The sequence below is a fragment of the Microplitis mediator genome, chromosome 11 (genome assembly GCF_029852145.1).
Source record: "Microplitis mediator isolate UGA2020A chromosome 11, iyMicMedi2.1, whole genome shotgun sequence".
Lineage (NCBI taxonomy): Eukaryota > Metazoa > Arthropoda > Insecta > Hymenoptera > Braconidae > Microplitis > Microplitis mediator.
The window spans coordinates 17,853,758-17,875,299 of NC_079979.1; the positions used below are offsets into that span (position 1 = coordinate 17,853,758).

The window sequence follows — 21,542 nt, forward strand, 5'->3', positions numbered from 1 at the left end:
TTTTTCTTCTTCATAAGTTTCATTTATTCTTGTGTTCATTTATATTTTTTTCCATCACTTAAATATTTCCCTTTGTATTTAAAGCGACAGTATTTATTTATTAATCATAGTCTTTAGATATTTTTATATTTTTTATATTTAGCTAAGTCTGGGAAAAAGTTTAAGCGAAAGGCGCCAGGTAAATTTATGTTTTTCATTCATGTTTATTACTTTTTTAGTTGACTTCATTTTTATGCGTTTTTTAGATTTTTTTTTATATCGTACGTGATAATGTGACCAACTTTTTTTTTTTTGTTAACTACTTTCATAATTGTTACTTAAATATATCATTTACCTTTTTATATATTTTTGTCATGTCATAAGATCAAAACTTTCTCATATATTTACATATATATTAGACTGATTCAAAAAAATCTCTTAAAATCAATCGGAAAATTATTTTTTTTAAGAGCTTGATATTAAAATGAAAATAACTAGAAAACAGTGCGAAATTTCGTAAAATTTTATTCATAATAATTTGTCGGGAATGAAATTATCTACAAAAAATTCTTATGAAATTTTGTCATAAGTCTGATAGTTTTGGCGGTTAAGTAAAAAGATCTGAAAATTTAATATAAATTTGACTTCAAGCTCAAATAACTTTTGAACGGATAAATTTATCAAAAAATGATAAGAGATATTTTTTGTAGAGCGTTCGATTTCCTACAAAATATATATTGAACACGAATATCCGTACGTTGGTTTGTGAGCTAGAAAATTCTAAAAAAAAAATTTTTTCCCGGGTTATTTAAATGGAGAATATAAATCTGTGATGCGTGGCCTCTAAATATTAAAATTAAGAGCTCTGGTTTTCACAGGCGTCTTTTTTCGGTACCCTGAAGATATTTCAATGCGAGCATAGCTGGAAAAGTTGTAGAATAAGTAACAGTTTGCTGTGAAAAATTATAGGAAAAATCTATCAGTACGTGTTTTTTGTAAACCGACAATTTATGCTTAAAAGTTAAAATTTCATTAGAAGCGTGGTTCAAAAAAATTTTTTGATATTTTTTACTGAATATATGTCTAAAAACGAACATTTTTTGTCTCTTTGAAAATTTTATTTAAACCATTTTTCGCAAGGTTATAGGCGTTTGAAAAAAAAATCACTACATTTTTTAAAATTCGATATCTCGAAAACGGTTGGAGGAAAAAATTTTAAAAAAATCATGAAGGCCTCTTTCAATCTATACTAAAGGATAAAAAAAAAGTTTCAAAAAAATCCCCCATATATTAGTTCAAAAGATAAAAAAAAAATACATCATTTGATTTTAATTATTAAAAATAATAAATATCAATCATTTATATATTTTTTTATTTATGTAATACATGAAAAAATACAAAATAGTATAAATATAAATAAAAAAAAAAATATTTATAATAATTTGATAAAATAAAAAAAATTATTCGAACACATTTTGGAAATTAAATCTAACAAACCGTCATATACTTACAGTAATATATAATTAGTAAAAAAAAAAAAAAAAGTAATCCAAACAAACTTTTCATTGGCATTGAGTCATAGTTGGATTGCACAAGTTCATGTGAGAAATTTTTTAAAAAGTAAATTTCTCATTATTATCTTTTTTTTTTTTTTAAATTTTTTTTTAATTATTAAGTAGTAGAGTAATTAAATACAAGCACATTATTAATTAAAAAAATATTTAAACTAAATGATGCTTGTCGAATTCGTAGCCGTAGTAATCGGGAGCTGCCGCGGAAAAATATTTCCCGACGTGAACTGGAGCCGGTCCTGGATGATGGGCGACAGTGTGATGATGTTGAGCCGGATGTAAAGAAGGCTCAACTTTTTTTACAACAGCATTGAATCCGTTGTGATCATCCGCCGTGTACTCAACGATCCTTACACTGCCGTCAGGCTCGTTGACGCTGTAAGATCCGTGTACTACGTCACCGTCGCGTATTTCATGTTGGGTCTTGACGTCTCCAGTGTGTGGATCATGGACTCCATAATTGAAAGTGTATTTCGGATGTGACTGAAACATCAACAAAAAAATTACGTATTGCATTAATTAATTTAATTAACTAGGAAATAAAATTTGAAAAATATCCGCCTCGAACAAATGGGAGTTTAATAACCAGTCTGCGACTTACGTAGTAGTCATGATCTTCTCCATGGTCGTGATGTTCTATAGGAACGTGGTGCGGTTCGTGGAGTTGATGGTGCGCTTGATGGAGTTCATGGTGGGCTTGATGAAGATCATGGTGCGCTTGATGAAGATCATGTTGCGCTTGATGAAGATCATGCTGCTGTTGATGAAAATCGTGGTGCGGTTGATGATCGTGATGAGCGACATCGTGGAATGGAGCCGCTGAAACCGAATGAATCGGGACCGAGACCGTTGGGAGAACGTGATGTCCTTCGTAGTCGTTGCTTACACCCTCGTAACTTGAATAGTCGGGATAGAAATTACCGTGAGCACCGTTGTGACCAATCAACACGGCATTACATATCCCTGATGTTAGAAATAGACTCAGTATCTGTAATTTTAATTATTTAAGTCATTGGTCGGTAGTAAATTTTTTTTTTTATACAAGTACTTAATGTCATAATTTATCTCAAGATTTATTGAAAAGTCGGGAAAGATTGACGCGGAAATGAGTGACTGAGAATGGGAAAGTATATATATATATATAAAAAAAAGTGAGAGAAGCACTTCCTCATCATTTATAAAAGTATATTTGTACTTTCGTCGTCAAGTCATTTTTTTTTTTTTTATGAGATATATATATATATATATATATATATATTTATATATATAAAGAGTCTCTTGAGATGTCAGTTTAAACACATCATCACTTTCCCATTAAAATTAGAAAAAAAAAATAATTATTAAAAAAAAATTTATTTATAATTTTTTAGCAAAAATTATTAATGAAAAAATTTTTTTTTTTTTATAAAATTGAAAAATATCACAAATAAAAAAAAAATCACATGAACCACTCGCGTACCTTGATCATGATTAAAAACAGTAACTTAAAAAAAAATGTAAATAAACAATAAGAAGACTTGTTGGTATTTCACTGACGTACGAGGAGCAAGAAGACACTGATAGTCATCATCCCTGTTTGATGGTCTTATATCCATCTCCCACTCGTAACAATTCGTTCCGGCTTGAAGACTCACCAGGTGTACTATACCCTCCTCCTGTACTTAGCAAATGTACTCTAAGTACATGCCACATAACATCCCAAGATTCTTAACGTAAAACTCTTGCCTCAAGGTTCAAACTCTTTCTCTCTGTCTCGTCACTAAAAAAAAAAAATAATAAATAAACTGGAGCAAAATCTTAAATGAAAAATTAGTCAGGCGTTTAACAAAAAAATTTTTTTTAAATTCGAAAGTCGATTACATATTTTTAAATTAATTTAAATAATATAGTTTACAAATTAGAGTCATAAATTTAAGTGTATTCAGTAAAAAAAAATTTCTTTTATAAATATTGTCCAGTTTTGTCATAAGTGAAATGTCCAGATTTTGTCACAGGACTACAGGCATGAAATCCTAATATGTAATGTAATATTTATGCCGATATATCGGCGGAACTACGGAGTTGAGTATGAACATACATTTATTACAGAGTCTCAGGAGTCTTAAGAAGTATTCACACATATATATGCATGTATATTTATAAATATATATTTAGATGTGGTAATGGTGTTTCGTAAAACTTGTTCAACATTTTACTAATGTAACGACACAAAGAAAGACCCGACATCTTATTATAATATATAGAAATATATAAAAATAAGAGTAATTAAAAACATTCGAAATTTTTAAATAATAATCTATACTTAATAATTAATTTTGTGGCGAAACTAAAGGGTTTAGAAAAAAATTTTTCAAACAAAAGTTGTAGGAAATTTAATTTGCTACAAAAAAGGCAATGGGTCTAATTAACGTATCTCTGATAGTTTTCAAGTTGTAGAGAAAATAAGGCAGGGGTTAATTAATTTAAAAATGTGTCGGGATTTATTTTTTTACTTCTAATTGCAATTACGCTAAAATAATTAGATGTATGAAAAAATTCAAAGAGACCTTTTTTGTAGAGAATTTTATCAGCTACAAATATGTCCATATGCATTTTTGTGATATATTTATTAGTTAAGCTGGAATTTAAATTTTTTTACGATACCTTTGAACGTAAATTGAACGCGAGAGCCGACAGTGAATAAAAAAATGAGGTAATTGAAATATTCATTTTTAGGCGGCTGTAAGAAGTTATTTAATTAAAATAAACAGTATGTAAATAGAGAAAAAAAAAATAAAAAATATACCGTTAAATATTTCGTAAGATCCGTGGGATTTGTACATCTGCCATTTAAAATCGAAGTGCATGGTCGGTAACTAGAGCATTCACTTTTATTTAGATTATGTAGTTTCTGAGGAGTTCTGAGGACTCGATCAACTCGATTATATTTTATACGGATAAAGCAAATGAAAGCATTTCGATCAAGGGTTACGGGTTTAGGTTTACTTAATTCTAGTACAACTTGTATAATTTATAATAATATATATCTATATATACATACATATATATAAAAGTTTGTGTAATGGGTAACGATTATAATCAAAAGGTTTCAACGATCTCGTGGGGAAAATTTATATATTTTTTTGTCACAAAAAAATATATAACTCAATGATTTTTTTATTAGCAAAATTGCAAGCGAAAAAATTAATTAATCTACTAATTAATAATTAATATCCAAACCAAAAAATTTCAACCCTAAGTATGTACTGAGTAAAAAAACTCGTGTCTAGTCAAAGGTCTAATTAAAATTAAAGTCAAAAATAGTTATATAATTATTAGTAATTTAAAGAAATTGTCGTTATTAAAAAATAGTTATACATTAAAGTAATTAGAAAAAGTAGTTGTAGCATTAAAAGATTACATGACAATAAATTGAGTGAAAATAAATAATGTAATTAATTAAACAATAATCATAAAGTATGAAAGAACAAAAATAAAAAGAAAATGTAATATACTTAAAGACAATATGTATTGCGCATTGTCGAGGGTGTGGAAAGACTCTTAAGAAGTCTCACGCTCAAGTTATATTATATACATGATGTGATGTGATGTGATCATACCCAGTATGAGCTACATGAGAGCAATTTTAGTATTGAGAGATTCAGAGAATCTCTTCTACTAAACCGAACACCGATTGCTTCTCTCTCTCTCGATACTCTTCTGCTATATATACATACATATATATATATATATATAGCAAAGGAGTATTGAAGCTTATATGTCTACCTCCACTTTACCCTTGTCTATATATGTATATATTTAGTACGAAGATTGTGAGATTGTTAAAAGTATACCCCGCGATGTGCCGTGTCGCGGTCGTGTCAATCTCTACGTCTACGTTACAAAGTTACCATACTCCAGTGCCCGAATTATGCAATGTATTGTTTATGAGTTGCCATTTCAATACAATCATGTGAACTACACTGTACTACACTAGTACTATTGCTGTACACTGAACAGCAGTAGCTACATGGCGGACAAAAGTTTAAAGAGATGAGAATAAGCAACAGAACTTCTTCTTGTTCCCGCGTCTTTTTATTCTTAAGATTTTTATTCTCGTATGAACAGAAGAGAAAAAAAAAGTCGACGGAAAAAGAGTATGGAGATATTTAATAAAACTGATTTGTTGTATGTACTTAGTTCTTGTATACATTGGAATATATCCTAGATGATGTATTGAAATATATATAGCGAATATGTGGTATTACGGCGTTATATATATTTGTCAATACATGTCATATTATATATTGCCGGAAAAATAGGGCTTTAGAAATTTTTTATCAAAAAATTTATATCGGCGCCAGCGAAAATTATTTTTTGAAAAATTTTCTTGCATAAAATTCAGCCAAATAATAAAGTTGGGATCAATGCTCAAAAAAACCAAAATTTGAGCTTTTTGGCTTAAATTTATTTTTTTTTGACTCACTTAGTATCCATTCAAGTCAAAAAAGTCAAATTTGAATAATTTTTTTACTCGGGTAAAATTGATTTTTAGAAACTTTTTTTATTACAAATTTCTATGCCAGGATTATTTTTAACATAAGAAAAAAAATGAAAATTCATTTAATTTTCGCAGCGCCGGTCCATTTTGCCCCTCGTGCAACATATATTTTATTTATAAAAATTATGATATATTACTATATATATTTTTCAACATATAACCCTTTTTCATACGGGAATTCACAGGATAACATAACATTGGCAGAGATATTGCCTACATATATGAAATATACGTATATATATACAAGAGAAATGTCTTAATACATATCCTTGGCACGTACACGGGCAGATGTAATCACTTAAGGATTAAGGATTTGCTGAGCAGCATAATTACAATAAAAGTCTTAATATTCCAGTGGGTCGTTAAAAATTATTTATCATGATCGAAATAATTCCCGAGAAGTTAAAAATTTGAATGGGTAATGAGGGTTAAAAAATAGTTAAATATAAACGGACAATAATTTAGTGTCATTTAAGTATAATGGAGTTGAGTTTTTGAATGGGTTACTGCGGACACAGTAATTAGTACTTGGCGTGAATTTTTAATCGTGTGTAGTCTAGCGTGGGAACGTATTGTGCATATGGGATCTGCAAGTTGTCGAGGCGGTTGATAGAACACTGAGTACTGAGATGAGTTGGAGAAAGAGAGATTATTTAATATTTTAAATAAAGTGAGAGTAGGAGTGAGAACTGAAAGAAACGGGGGAGAGAGACAATAAAAAGGAACGTTCTAGTTTTTCAGTGATGGTATAGTAGTAAGATATTTAATACTACAATTACTGTGACTTTTGCTGTGGGTCTGTGTAATTCTACATATATATGTTGGATAGGATGTATATAGGAGTAACTACGCTCCATGGAGTCTAATCCTACAAGAGACGATCGGCTTTGCCTTTGGCTTGCATAATATACTAGATTATAATATCCTGCTCAATATAGACTTGCATGGCAAATTAGCATCCTAATTAGCTAGTGTATTTTGTCGTGATTCTGAAGCCAGTTACTCCTCAATATCCTTTGAATATTTAATACAGAGAAACGATTGCTCGACTGGAGTCAGGAATATTTATATTTTAAAATTCCCGCTAAGAAAATTTCAAATTTTTAAAAAAAGGGAAGTTATTGGTTTCGATCCGATTTTCGAAAATCGAGTTTTCAGGTGTCGACGTTTTGAGGTCCTAGGAAACTATTCTGACTATTCCCTGATGGACGTCCGCGTGTGTGTGTGTGTGTGAACTTTTTTTGTCCGACGATATCTTTAGAACGAATCAACTGATTTGAACGTAATTGGTGACAATCGAAAGGGCTCACCAAAACTTAGAATTGATTAGATTTTGGGGTAGATCGGTCATGTAGTTTACAAGTTATACGAAGAATAAAACTAAAAATTTTTTATTATTTTTGGTTTTTTACGTATAACTTATAAACCACTTGCCCGATTCGCCTCAAAATGTAATCAGTTTTAAGTCTTGTTAAGCTCTTTCGATTGCCACCAAGAACGTTCAAATCGGTTCATTCCATCCAACGATATCGTCGGACAAAAATTATAATTTTTCAGTGAAGGTATGTTTTACCGGCCTAACAAATTTTGGAGCTCAAAAATTTACAAGTAATATTGCTTACGAGCTCCCTGAGCTCGAAAATAGTGGGAAGTTTTGGGGCTGGCCCGCAGGGTCAGGCGGTTTTAAGATTTTTTTTTTTTAATTTATAAGCTAATTTTTATTTTATAATGAAAAGATTTCGAGGTATAAAATTTTCTAGGACAAGGCACTGGATCTAGAAATTTTTGAAGTTTTTTTGGTTTCATTTTACCCCAGATACGTCGTATCACTCGAAAATTTAAATCACAAGCAATAAAAAATCGGGTTACAAAAATTATACTTCAGTAGATCTTCAAATTTAAAAAAAGTTCAAATTTATTGACTCAAAAATTCAAAAAAAACAATTCTCGATTTTGTATTTCTCGGCACGAATTTTGAATTCTAAGAAATTGACGGCAGTTAAGAAAAGTTCAAAACTATTTTTTGAAACTGACCTCAAAAATGTTTTACCCAAAGGTTCAAATGCATGCGAAATTTACTCTGTATTTTTAAGAATTTAAAAAAATTCTAAATTGTCTCAAATTTTGAAATTCGTGACGTCAATTTCGACGGCCTTCGATTTAAATTCCAAGGGCGATACAAATATTTCACCACGAAGTCAGTCCAGAAAATTTAAAAGCTAATTTCTAATGACTTACCTTCATAAATATTTAAAATGTATATCAAAATTTTCTCTCAGTAAATTGATACATTAAATAAATAATGGACATTAAAAAAAATGTATGACGCAAGTTATGAAATCCTTGTCATTATACGTGGTTACTTAGTCTCAAGAGATTTATGTAAGGGTAAAATATATATATATATATGAAGATAATGTTTACATCGATATAAAAAAGTTGTTAGAAAGTTTCTAAAGGACATGATCATCAGGATTAATTTGTAAGAAAAGTTTATTCTTCATTAAAGATTATAAGTTCATTAAACGATCGTATATTCAGCATACAAATGGTAGCATATAATATCGTAGAAGGTATTAAATAAAATCCAGGTGTTTTATAATAACGTAATATGCAATAAAGAGATTAGATGAGTACATACTACAGATAATAATGTCAAGAATAAGAATAAAGGAGTACTATAATAAAAAAAATAAAAAAAAGTTTTAAATGCATGTCTTAAAACTCAAGGACACACTTTCTTGCAATAAGTAAAGTGTTTCCGGTGACTCCTTCGACAATTTTGTGGGTCTTTCGCACACAAGATAAAGATCCAATTGTTTTGTTAAGACAAAGACGTATAACGTCCTCGTGATATAAAAAAAATAAATAAACATTTTCATTAATTCTCTCATTCACTTGGCATTGAGTTTATAAATTGTTTTGTTTTATTTTATTTACTATTTACCGTTGACTTTCCTTCATCTACTTGATTTTCATCAAAATTTATATGAGACAAATATTACATTTGACGAAATTTCATTGAAAATCAAATCAGTTTGGAAATCAAATGAAAATTTTCGGGCAGTTTTTTTTTGGGGACATATTTTTGAGTTTAGTTTTATATATTATGAAATATGTATAAGACGATGAGACTATAGTATACATACACTGTAAAAAATTTCGGTGTGAAAATGGACCCAGAGAACTTTACACGGCCGTGTAGTGTGAAATTTTCTCGGTGTAAATTTTCTGTCCGTGTAATTTTTCTACGGTGTAATCTACTTTTTTACACCATTCCGTGTTACTCGTAATTTTAATTAACGAGCAACAAACGATCATTGAATATTTTTAACTGTGTATTTAATTAAAAACTACATTAATTTTATTTAGATACACAGTTTAAAATTTTTTGTTCTTGTATAAAAATTAAATGGTTAAATATTTTGTGTAAATTATTTGACACCATCAAGTGTAAATTTAACTAAAGTTTAATGTGTTGTCTGATCTCAACAATTTTAAAACCCGTATTATTGTTTGACACAAGAATAATGTGTTAAATTAACCCAAAAAATTGAGTGGACCATTTGGGACATGTGATTTGTGTTAAATTTAACACAAATTTTTAAACTGTGTTTAGATTTTTCTTCTTAACGCAACTTATCATGAATTATAAATTTACACGTTTGGCGGTGTAAAAATTTTAAATTCACCGCCTAAATTTAACACCGAATTTGGTGTAATTTTCACACTAAAATTTTTACACCGAGACATTTACACTACACCGAGTCCAAAAATTTTTTATAGTGTATATGGACTAGGAAAAATTTATCGTTTTAAGAAAATTTTTGATTTTCCTTCATAATCCGAAAATATGCTCGGGACAAGTAAAAATTTTTGGACCAAGAAATGATTTTTTACTGTATAAATATAAGTGTAAAATATAGTTTTATTTGATATTTATATTTACTGTGTATTTGTATTTATGTTGATGATCGTTGCATCATATCACTGCTAAATAGATCGAGGTAAAGTACAGGAGAGTAGAAGAAGAGTAAAGAACATTTCTTGTGCATTAACTTGCAATTTAGTTATATAGCTCTTACTATCTACGCTAGTTTTGTTCCAACTGTCTTGTACTTAAAACTTATATTTATATATCTATATATATCTATATGTGTATACATAAAAGTTTTCTTGATGATACAAGAGTTATCCTGAAGTTAAATGCGCGACTAAGACATAAGAAATTGTAATAAGATTTCCTCAACATAAATTCGTAATTACCGTGTGAAATTAATCTATGATATTGTTTATTTGGATTATTTAATTAATTAGAATTTTAAAAAAATTATTTACTTGTTACTATCGATCATTGGTAAGATAATTTTTAAATTTTAAAAAATAATTTTGTAAATCGATTTTATTCAATAGATCGATCGTAGAGTGGCCTAGATAAACATCTTACTTCATAAATACATACACATATACATAGGATATACGTATATATTACACAGTGAAATCGATTTCCCGTAAAAATTTTTTTCCATTTTAAAAGTAATTACTTTCTAGTAATTTAAAGTTTAATTTTATCTTTTCAATTATTAAATTAATTTTAATTAAATACTCATTTCTTTGTTCAATTAAATTGAAATATCAGGACAAAATTTTATTTGTTTTCATTTACCCGAGTCAAAAAACAAATTCGGTTTCAAGTCTCTAAGTTCTCAATGAGGTTTTTGAGGATCAATTTAGAATTTTAAGATTGACTACAGTATAGAAAGTTATCCTAGTTTAGTCCTCAAAGTAGTAGGGGAAGGGGGGCAAAAGGGGGTAGAGTAGGCAAAACGGGGTACCCCCAAAATTTGATAAAAAAAAATTTTATATTTTAAATGGTTTTTAAACATTCCAAAATCACTTGTGTAAATATAATTAAGCGTTACTTTGAATTTTTTTTGTAAACTTTTTCAAAAATCAATTGTCAGTTGAAAAATATAAATGACGTTTGTTTTATGATAAAAACTATTAAAAATTTTTTTTCTTCTTTTGAATCCGATAAACTTGTAAAATATAATTTTTCTTCGTGTAAATTACTTACAAAAAATTCAACTTAATCAAATTCATTTAAAATTTTTTTTTTTTCAACGGTAACTGAAAATTCCTTCTATTTCTTCTATTCTCCTATAAAGGAATAATTTCATCCGCATTTGAACCTCAAAAGTCTCATTCGACGTTTTTTCTCCCCTCCCGTTTCTATCTAAAATTTTTAAAAGTCCGAAGTAACTTTTCATTCGTTGAGGATTTTGAGGTCTTAGTTACAATTCAAAATCGAAAAATTATTTGCATTTAGACCTCATAGTTCTCACTGAGGATTTTGAGTACTAAAGGAGTTACTTTTTGGGCGGCAAATAAAACATCAAAGGAATCGAGGATTTTGAAGACTAAACTAGAATTTGTTTTTTGACTCGGATATTATTAATTGCATTAATATCAACTTGAATAATAATAATTTTTCACCTATGCACATGTAAATAAAAATGACAGTACATGTATATTGATAAATCATCACTTGCAATTATCGTCAACGATCGTAACAAAAGGGAATGACAAAATAATTAAGTGACACACAAGTTCAGCCATGGCATTTGCATGATTTTTTTTTTTAGTACTGACAAGGACACATGTTGGATATATGTTTATAAACATATATAATAAACAGCGGTAGAATAGAAAGCCAATGGTGAAGCTATAGCATAGCGTTACCTCGAGCCCCATTGAAAATTCACGTAACGAGAAGCAAACTATAGATTGAATGAATGAATGACTGAATGAATGTGCTTTATCAAGCAAATATTCAACATCATTTTGTAGCTTATTTCCATTTAACATCAAACTCTCACAGCGTGAGTCTAATTTTCTCTCCACACACAAAACACAACACACACATTCACGCACATAAAACTACTGTGTCACGTGGAACCGTAATAATCGAACCAGCTTTTATACAAACTTTCCAAAGTTACATCGTTCAGATTAATTGTCACCGGATAATTAAAAAGTTGACAAATTTAATAACTATGGAAATTTTTTTTTTCCAACAATTTTATCAAAATTTCATTTTCCAGCTTCAGTTATTCATAAATATACTAAAAAAAATTGTATGTTTATTTTTAGACTTGAAAATAAAAAAAACCTAATTTCGAAATTTGAACATCCAAAATTTTGTCCTTTTAATAATTCCAGTTTTTTTAGCGGAAGTTAAAAATTTAAATAACGTAATTAATGATAAATGAAGTAACTTATAAAATAAAGACATTTAAATAAATATATGTAATTGAAATATATGAAAAAATATTGGTTACGCGCAATTCCGGCGCTTTCCCTGTCCACAGTATATCTTAATGCAATAACTACTATAACACGTACGGTAAATAAGTGAATAAGTATTACATATATACTTATATTACGTACCATGCTCTGTACTGTATATATGTATATATACATATATATATATATATGTGTAGACATAATATGCATGATACAGTCGACTGGTGAGCTATTATAATGCTAATATAGTACAACATACATGTACATATATATGTATATAAGTGAACTATGCAAACGTGATATGGATGAGACGTCGTCACGGGTCCTGGCCACGTGAACGTCTTGAACACGTCTCTTATTTGACGTTACAAACGTATTTTCATTTAAAATACTTTGAGTTAAACTCTACTGTACTGTTTTCTTACTATACTAGTATATTTAAGTCTATTGATAAAATGAAAAGACTGGAAATAAAACCAGTCTTCCGGTTAATTGATGAATCAAAAAGTACTTTTATTTTGTTCTTCTTCACCCATAATGTTTTTGTATAATTGTCGATACCCGGGTCAAAAATAACACTTGATTTAGACTTTTGGTTTACCAAGTCGAAATTTGGAACCGTTTTTCACAAGACAAACTCGACTTTTTTTACGGAGATATGAAATTCATTAAGTTTTCGCCTTGGTTTAAACTTAACTGGCTTACCTAGTCACGATTTAAGACGAAAAAGTTGAAATCAAGTCGGAATTGACTTGGTTTAGACTTATTCGACTTGAATTATACGGCGAAAAAGTCAAAACTAAGGTGAAATAATTTTTATATATTAAGGCGGAAGTAAGGCGAATAAATAACTTTTTTTCGACTTGATTCAGCTAGTCAAAAATAAGGTGAATGACTATCGTGCTCGAAGTAAAGACGAATAAGTTTAAACTAAGATCAAAAAATACGAATAAGTTGAAACTACACGGAAAGAAAATTATGGAAACTGTTCCCATAATTTTGTGAAATTTTTTCCTATATCATCATAGGAATTACAACCATAAATTATGGGAGTAGTTCCTATAATTATAGGAATAGTTTCAATAATATTATGGGAATCATTCCTATAATATATAGGAACTATTCCTATACCATTATGGGAACTATTCCCATTTCATCTTAAAAGATGAAAAAAGTTGAAAAAAATTTAATTTAAGTCGAAAAAGTCGAGATCTTATCTAAAAATCGTCGGCAAATGGATGACTTCAAAAGAAAATAAGGTGAAACGAGCCTGAATCAAGTTTTATTTTTGACCCGGGTACTGTTGATTGAAGATATCACATTGTTCATTTTTTGACTTGCAGAATATTTGGAATAATACGTCATCGGTTGAAGAACTGAGAGGGCCTGTAAGAGTTGTACATCAGTTTGTGAAAATGCCGGGACAGAGAGCAACTTATTTCAATCATACTACTAATCAAATGGAGGAGGTAATTTATTATTATTCTTGTTTAATTTCAGCTTCCGGTTCTACGAAATTTCAAATTATTAAGAGACCAATAAATTGGGAAATGAAAAAATAATTATTCGCTGGTTCAGAAATTTTTTCGTGCCCCAGTTTCGCGGATTTTTGATAGTCGCTGATCTTGAGTTTAAACAGATTGTCTGTGATAGTCCGGAGCTTGTTGTACTGAGCTTTAAAAATTTATTAGCACTAAAAATAAGTGTTCCATTTAGTGGAGTTACAGCTCTGTTCCGATTTATTAACACGTCGACCCGTCAATACACCAGCAGAAACAGAAAGCGTATTTTGTGAATCGTTTGTATTTGTATATATGTCGCAATAGTAAACCAGTACTCACAGATGTGTTTGTGCTTTATTGACGAGCCGACTCGTAAATTTTGACGAAGCTGCTGTAGCATAAAACATTTTTATTTTTAAAATATTTATCGTACATAAAAGATTTATAGCTGAAATTTTTTTAGATATTGTTTCATTTAAATAATCATATAACCACCGATCCCCTTCAAAATTTCAGTATATATATATTAGGGTGCGCCAAAAAAAAGAAATAATTTTTTTTTCTTTAGTTACCGTGAAAATATCGTTAAGGATGATAAAAAAAAATTCTGATAAAGTTTGAGCTCTTAATATTAATATTAAGAGGTGGCGCTTCGTGATTTTTGATTTCCCACTTAAATAACATAGAAAAAAAAAATTTTTTAGTTTGGAATTTTTTATTTCGGCAATGGCTCCCTGTACAAATAAGCCCAGCATATATTTTTGTAGGGAATTCAACGCTCTACAAAAAAAGTATCTTATCATTTTTCGATAAATCCATCTGTTCAAAAGTTATTGGAGCTTGAAGTCAAGTTAGAGTAAATTTCGAGATCTTTTTACTTTTTCGGCTAAACTATCGGACTTATCATAAAATGTCATTAAAACTTTTGTAGACAATTTTATTTCCTACAAATTATCGTTGATAAATTTTTTTCAAATTCTGCATTGTTTTCTAGTTAGTTCTATTTTAATGCCAAGCTCTTAAAATTGATCAGAACACTATTTTTATAGGAGCTTGGCATTATATATATTTTTTATTTTTGTCTTCTAAATTCTTACACAGAAAAAAAAAAATTCTCAACTGAAGGTAAATATTCTTAATTCAAGAAAATTTTTTTGGAGACCTAAATTTTCTCAGATAAAGTAGAAATCTTCTGCGACCAAGACGAATTTTTTTTAACCAAGACAAATTCTCTTGGCTCAAGAAAATCTTGACTTGGTTCTCGAAAACGTTTGTCTTCAAAAATATTTTCTTGACTCAAGATAACTTTTTTTTCTGTGTAATTTCGGTTCTTAAAACAGATCTGGATCAAAATATCTAGCCTCAATCTAACCTCATCGAATCCAAGTAAGCCTCAATCCAGCCTCACTGAGTTAAAAAAGCATTTTGAGACTCAAATGATGTTCAAAAAACCTCAATGAGCCTCAAATGAACCTACTACTCGACTATGCAATTTAAATTCGATTAGTATTATTTGAGGCTCATTGATAAATTTTGAACACCATTTGAGGCTCAAAATGCTTTTTTTTACTCAGTGAGGCTAGATTGAGGCTTACTTGGGTTCGATGAGGCTAGATATTTTGACCCGGGGAATTTGAATTCTACACACAAAAAAAAAAATTCTCGACTGAAGGTAAATATTCTTGATTTAAGAAAATTTTTTTGGAGACCTAAATTTTCTCAGATAAAGTAGAAATCTTCTCCAACCAAGACGAATTCTCTTGGCTCAAGAAAATCTTGACTTGGTTCCCGAAAACGTTTGTCTTCAAAAATATTTTCTTGACTCAAGATATCTGTTTTTTCTGTGTAGATATTTTTTTGGGAGTATCCTTTTGCCCCTCCCCTTTTCTAATTAAAAATGAATTTTATTTAAAAAAAAAGAATTTATCAGGTAAAGACATGTCTTCCAGCGATGGGCTACAGTTTCGCTGCAGGAACAACCGATGGCCCAGGTTCCTTTGCCTTCGAACAAGGAACCACGACTTCAAACCCCATGTGGAACGCTGTACGTAATTTCGTAGCTGCACCCACGCCCGAGGACATTGAGTGTCAGAGCCCCAAACCAATACTTCTCGCAACTGGGAGGGTAAGACAACAATTTATTAGTTTAATGTCAACCAAAAGGTCTCATGTTCCCATCCGTACCTTCGACTCTAATCACAAAAGGTCAGTTCTCTATTCCTACAAGAAAACACAATATTATGCTTATCCTCATATGAGGACATGATTTATTGTATCCCAGTTCTGATACATCGGCACTCCCCGTCTTACAATTAAGTTCGTCGGAATAACGTCTAGTTATATTTATAATACACTACGTAGTATTTAAAGTTCCGATTATCTAGATGCGGTTGCCGTATCAGTGGCAGCCACAAGTTGTTTCCACTCACTTGGCGATGATAGGCGGGCTGGTGATTGCTGGTGTCCCGGGTGAATTTACCACCATGTCTGGCAGGCGAATGAGAGAAAACATCGCATCTACTGCTGAAGAGATAACCGCTTCCCGGCCAACAGTCGTCATCGCTGGACTCTGTAATACATACAGCGATTACATCACGACTCCTGAGGAATATCAGGTATCAAAACTTAAATAATTTTTTTATGATAAATTTTTGCCCGTAAATTTAATGCCGTAAGATGGACGGCGAAGTTTAATTTGATATTTCCCGGGTCAAAAATAAAACTTGATTCAGGCTCGCTTCGCCTTATTTTCTTTTGAAGATATCGATTTGCCGACGATTTATTGATAAGATCTCGACTTTTTCGACTTGAATTTAATTTTTTTTAACTTTTTGAACTTTTAAGGTAGATTTCTTTAGGCCTATTGCAATGGGTCTCATGATCGAATTATCAAAGAATTTTGCCACCATATATCTTATTTTACCTAGTAGAGTCAAAAAATACCATCCACTCAAAAGTTTATATATGTATGTATATATATATACACAATATAACGCGCCTTGTCATCACGATAGCGCCCGCAATTCTTATTGGATCTTAATGAAATTTTATACACTTATTTATTGGACGATTACCTTGATCAAGTTCGAAGATGAGCCCAATCGGTCGATTAGTTTGGAAGTTGTGGGTGTTTGAAATTTTTTCTGATTTTCATAAAAATGAATTTTCTGGCTCTATCCTAAAATAACTTTTGAACCGGAAATGATAACTCAATTCTGTAAAAAGTATCTCAAAATTTGAACGATTAGCTTTAATTTTCACTGTAATACTTGATTTTTCAAAACATCTTTTCTAACAATTTGATGATATCAAAAATTTCACAAAAAATAAAAAAAGCTTATTTTTGCAGCTTAGTCTTCTAATAACTTTTAAATGATAAGATATAATTAATTTCCTTGAAATTCGTGTTTAAGCTTACAAAATAAGTATTTATTACACTATTGTAGCTTTATTGTATTTACAGAAGAAATCTACCTTTCCATTCCGGGTAAGGCCGGATAGCTCTTTTTTCATCTTAGTTTCAACTTATTCGTCTTTACTTTGAGCACGATAGTCATTCGGATTACTTTTGACTTTCTAAACCAAGTCGAAAAAAAGTCATTTATTCGCTTTACTTTCGCCTTAATATATAAAAATTATTTTACCTTAGTTCTGACTTTTTCGACTTATAATTTAAGTCGAAAAAGTCTAAACCAAGTCAATTTCGACTTGATTTAAACTTTTTCGTCTTAAATCGTGACTAAGTAAACCAGTTAAGTCTAAACCAAGGCGAAAACTTAATATATTTCATACCTCCGTAAAAAAAGTCGAGTTTGTCTTATGAAAAACGGCTCCAAATTTCGACTTGGTAAACCAAGTCTAAATCAAGTTTTATTTTTGACTCGGGGTGCTATTTGCTATTAGAAGCAATTTCCAAAATTTCGATATCGGAAAATAGATAGATAGATAGATAGATAATAAATTTTATTCGACCATGAGATCTAGATCTCCTGTGGCCGTTCAAAAACCAAAATATTTACATTAGTTTTTACATTGAAAATAAAAGTATAATATAAAAAATATAATAATAATAATAAAAATAAAAATAAGTTCCTTCGTCAAGTGATCTTAATTGGAGCTTTCTAGTTCTAGAAAATAATTGTATGCAGCACTACGAAAATAAGCATAAAAATGGTCATGAATTCTATGATTATTCTCTTCTATCCATAACATTCTTAGCATTAGTAAATATTCTATTTCATTGTTTTAAAATATTAATTTTTTTTTTTTACTGAATATAGATACAAAGATATGAAGGCGCTTCGACAATTTATGGGCCTCATACACTTACTATTTATTTGCAGCAATACAGGCAACTTATTACCGCTGCTTTACGAGTAAGTACTTACGCTTATTAATAAAAAAAATTTTTTATTATCATTTCTGTTTAATTTAAATTTTTGGTGAAAAAATAAAATCTAAATTTTCTGGGGCCCAGAATTTAAAAAAATTTGAATTATAAAAAAAAAAATTTTGTTTTCTTGGTTGGAAAAAAATGAGATTTTTTTTTTTTGTTTTGATGGGGAAGTTGAACAGTCTGGAGTAAAGTCAATTTAAAATTTTTTTGTAGAAAATATGGTGTCTTATTTTACCCCGGACTAGCCTATAATCAGTAAAATATATGAAAAAGTATGTAATTTTTTTTTATGTTTTTAAAGAACAAAAAAATAGAGCCAGGGCCACCTCCAAAAAATCTGACCCAAGAAAATTTGATAACTCTACAAACTCCAGTGGTATACGACACCGCAAAATGGGGAAAAAATTTCGGAGATTGTATTAAACAACCAGACAAAGTAGTCAGAGCTGGCGATACTGTATCCGCAATATTTGTAAGTATATTATTTGATATTTTATTTTATTGGTACCGCGGTGGTGAGTTTAATTATTTGTGTCCATGAAATTTCGCTAATTGGCACTGAGTAATTGGCAATCAATACGGAAAACCTCCCGCACCAATTACCCACATGTAACAAATTATTTTACTGAGACATAATTTTTAAAATTGCCCTGTGTCACAATACTCATAAAAATTTAATTTATTTTATTTAAATAATATCGTGCTCATAAAAAATTCCCAATAATTAAATATTATAAAACAATAGTGAGATGAGAAACAAAATATAATAAATTATCAAATTATTATTTTACAATTGCATAAGGATAATATCATAATACATATAAATGTTGCATATAATTTTGTTGCACAATCATTTTACAAGAAATTTCATTCAACGCGTGATAATAATGTTACGCATTGCTATATATCTATATATATATATAGAAACGCACTCTGTTGGATTGCTTCTGTAGATATTACCAAATATGATTATATATATTTAAAAATGACAATATAATTTAAATAACAATAACTTCATATAAATTTATTACCTCTAGATAAATATATAACATCTTAATAATAATTAACAAATATATATTATACAACAATATGAGTAGTATTTAAAATTTTACTCTCTAAATATGAATTAGTGAAAATAAGTGAATATTTACTAATTCCAAGTGCAAAACGAACCACGAATTTCAAAAAGTGGTTCGATTGGCACTCAGAATTAGTGAATGTTCACTTACTTCACTTGTTCATGTTTAGAGAGTATATTTACTGTTGCTTGTAATTATTATTACTCCGAAAAATAAATTATTAATTGCAAATAAAAATTTTTAACCCTTTAGAAGGGTGATATTTTAAATTACTTACTATCACTTCTTAAACGGTATCAAATACGGAAAAAAAATTTCCTTGGAGTGTCAGCTCTTAAGAGTCGGCATGCAGTAACTAAAGCTGGACTATGCTGGCCACTTGCAGAGATTGTAATAAACGTTAAAAAATTACTATGGCCATAGTAAAATACACTGTAAAAAATCCGGAGTGAAATTAAATCCGAATTCACTCCGCGTTCACTTCTCTACTCGGAGTTCCGGAGTTTAAAAATTAAAATTAATTCATATTAAACTGTTGAGCAGTGTGTATGTGCGAGTGCGTGTGAGTGTGTTTGGTATCAGGCGTTTTGAGCCCCTGACAAAATATCTCCGACAAAATATTCCCATGGAAAGAAAGCAAAAATAGTGAAAAAAGCCAAAAAAAACTGACACAAAACTGGGGATATTTTGTCCAGAGATATTTTGTCGGGGATATTTTGTCAGGTGCTCAAAACGCATGGAACCAGTGTGTTTGGGTGTGTGCAGATGTTTGTGTGCGTGTGTGCGAATGCGTGCTTGTGTGTGTATGGATGTGTGCAAATGTCTGCGTATGTCTGCGTGTGTGCAAATGTGTGCATGTGTACAAAATTGTGCGTATGTGCAAATGTGTGCGTGTGTGTGGTTCAAAAGTTGTTATATTTTTAATCAAAAAAAAATTTTTTGCATGTTATTTAAATGGAAAATTTGAAATGGCTACCGAGACCTTTTAAAATTGAGCTAAAAATTTTGCCCAATGGGAGAATTTTTTTCTCGATATATAGGTCCTTTTCAAGACATAAATTCGATGGGTTGGTTTTTTTGGCTCACCCTAATGGTCATAGTAATTTTTAATACTCATTCCCGAACAATAAGATTTATAAAATTAAAAGTAACAGATTTTTTGTCTCTTAAATTTGTCGTAAGAATTTTAAATAAAACCAGAGGTTTCGCTAGTCAATGAAATACAATAATCCTCGACCTAGATGTTAAGAAGACTACGTCTAGCAATTGTATAAAACGTTTTTTATGCCCGTGAAATAAATATGAAAAAAGTATGTCCGATGCAGTCCATTAGACATGCCGGAAAGTACATACCGCGGCCTCATAAAACGGTAATATTGTCTTTTTATCCTTCAAGGATTCACATAATACTTTAGCGCTATCGGATTTATCTCAAAGTTCACTTTGTCCACTAAAATATTATTTTTTATATAACAATATAACGATCCCTTTAAAAATTTAATCAATGTTGCACTTGTAAACCTTCTTACACAATTTTTATTGCTCATACTCCGTCTACATAAATATATAAATATATATGCACATATTTTAAAGTAAATAAATCTGTCAGGTTGCAGGGCATCCGAGAAATAATCTCATGACAGGCCGCAGTTTCTTGACAATCGAGAAATCAAAAAATAATTCCTGGGTTGAAATCGCAACTGACGCTGACTGGGAGACGAAGTAATTTTTTTTTTTTCATTACTTAATTGTCAGTTATAATTATAAGTAACTTTTGGATAAGTAATAGTTTTTTTTTTTTTTAATTAAGATTATTCTGGGCAAGAACCTCAGTAATATTCGGAACGAGTCAAGTTGAAATTTCATGGGAAATTCCTCATGATACAGAACCAGGAAAGTATAGAATCGGACATTGTGGCTCGTATCAATATATATTTGGCGGCAAGTATCCGTATCAAGGATATTCAAATTTATTTGAGGTGAGAACTGTCTTCGTAATTTAACTCGAGGTGGAGAAGTCGCTATTTTTTTTTTTAACTTAAGGTAAAATCCCCTATACCCGCTCACTTTTAATTGGAGTGAGATTAAATCACTCAATATAAATTAATAAATAAAATGAAAAACCATTTTTTTTTTTTTAGTTATTTTTTGAAGTTTCGAGTATTAGAA

The 21,542-nt window shown here is 29.9% G+C and overlaps 2 protein-coding genes across 7 annotated transcripts in view; one reads left to right on the forward strand and one right to left on the reverse strand.

The window, feature by feature from the left end:
* Positions 1–21,542, forward strand: part of LOC130677055 (neutral ceramidase) — a 52,524-nt gene that overhangs the window by 27,680 nt on the left and 3,302 nt on the right. For all 6 annotated transcript variants that reach the window (XM_057483627.1, XM_057483626.1, XM_057483629.1 and 3 more), the window contains 7 exons: positions 13,740–13,865; positions 15,829–16,023; positions 16,283–16,513; positions 18,179–18,274; positions 18,596–18,766; positions 20,983–21,095; positions 21,184–21,352. In XM_057483627.1, the coding sequence (XP_057339610.1) occupies positions 13,740–13,865; positions 15,829–16,023; positions 16,283–16,513; positions 18,179–18,274; positions 18,596–18,766; positions 20,983–21,095; positions 21,184–21,352 (1,101 nt within the window). The remainder of the gene's footprint in view (positions 1–13,739; positions 13,866–15,828; positions 16,024–16,282; positions 16,514–18,178; positions 18,275–18,595; positions 18,767–20,982; positions 21,096–21,183; positions 21,353–21,542) is intronic.
* On the reverse strand, positions 1,620–3,289 carry LOC130677056 (histidine-rich glycoprotein-like). The gene is made up of 3 exons (XM_057483630.1): positions 3,010–3,289; positions 2,152–2,538; positions 1,620–2,033 (listed from the first exon to the last, which is right to left on the reverse strand). Exons 1-3 carry the CDS (start codon positions 3,016–3,018, stop codon positions 1,701–1,703), a joined length of 729 nt encoding a protein of 242 aa, XP_057339613.1. The 5' UTR covers positions 3,019–3,289; the 3' UTR covers positions 1,620–1,700.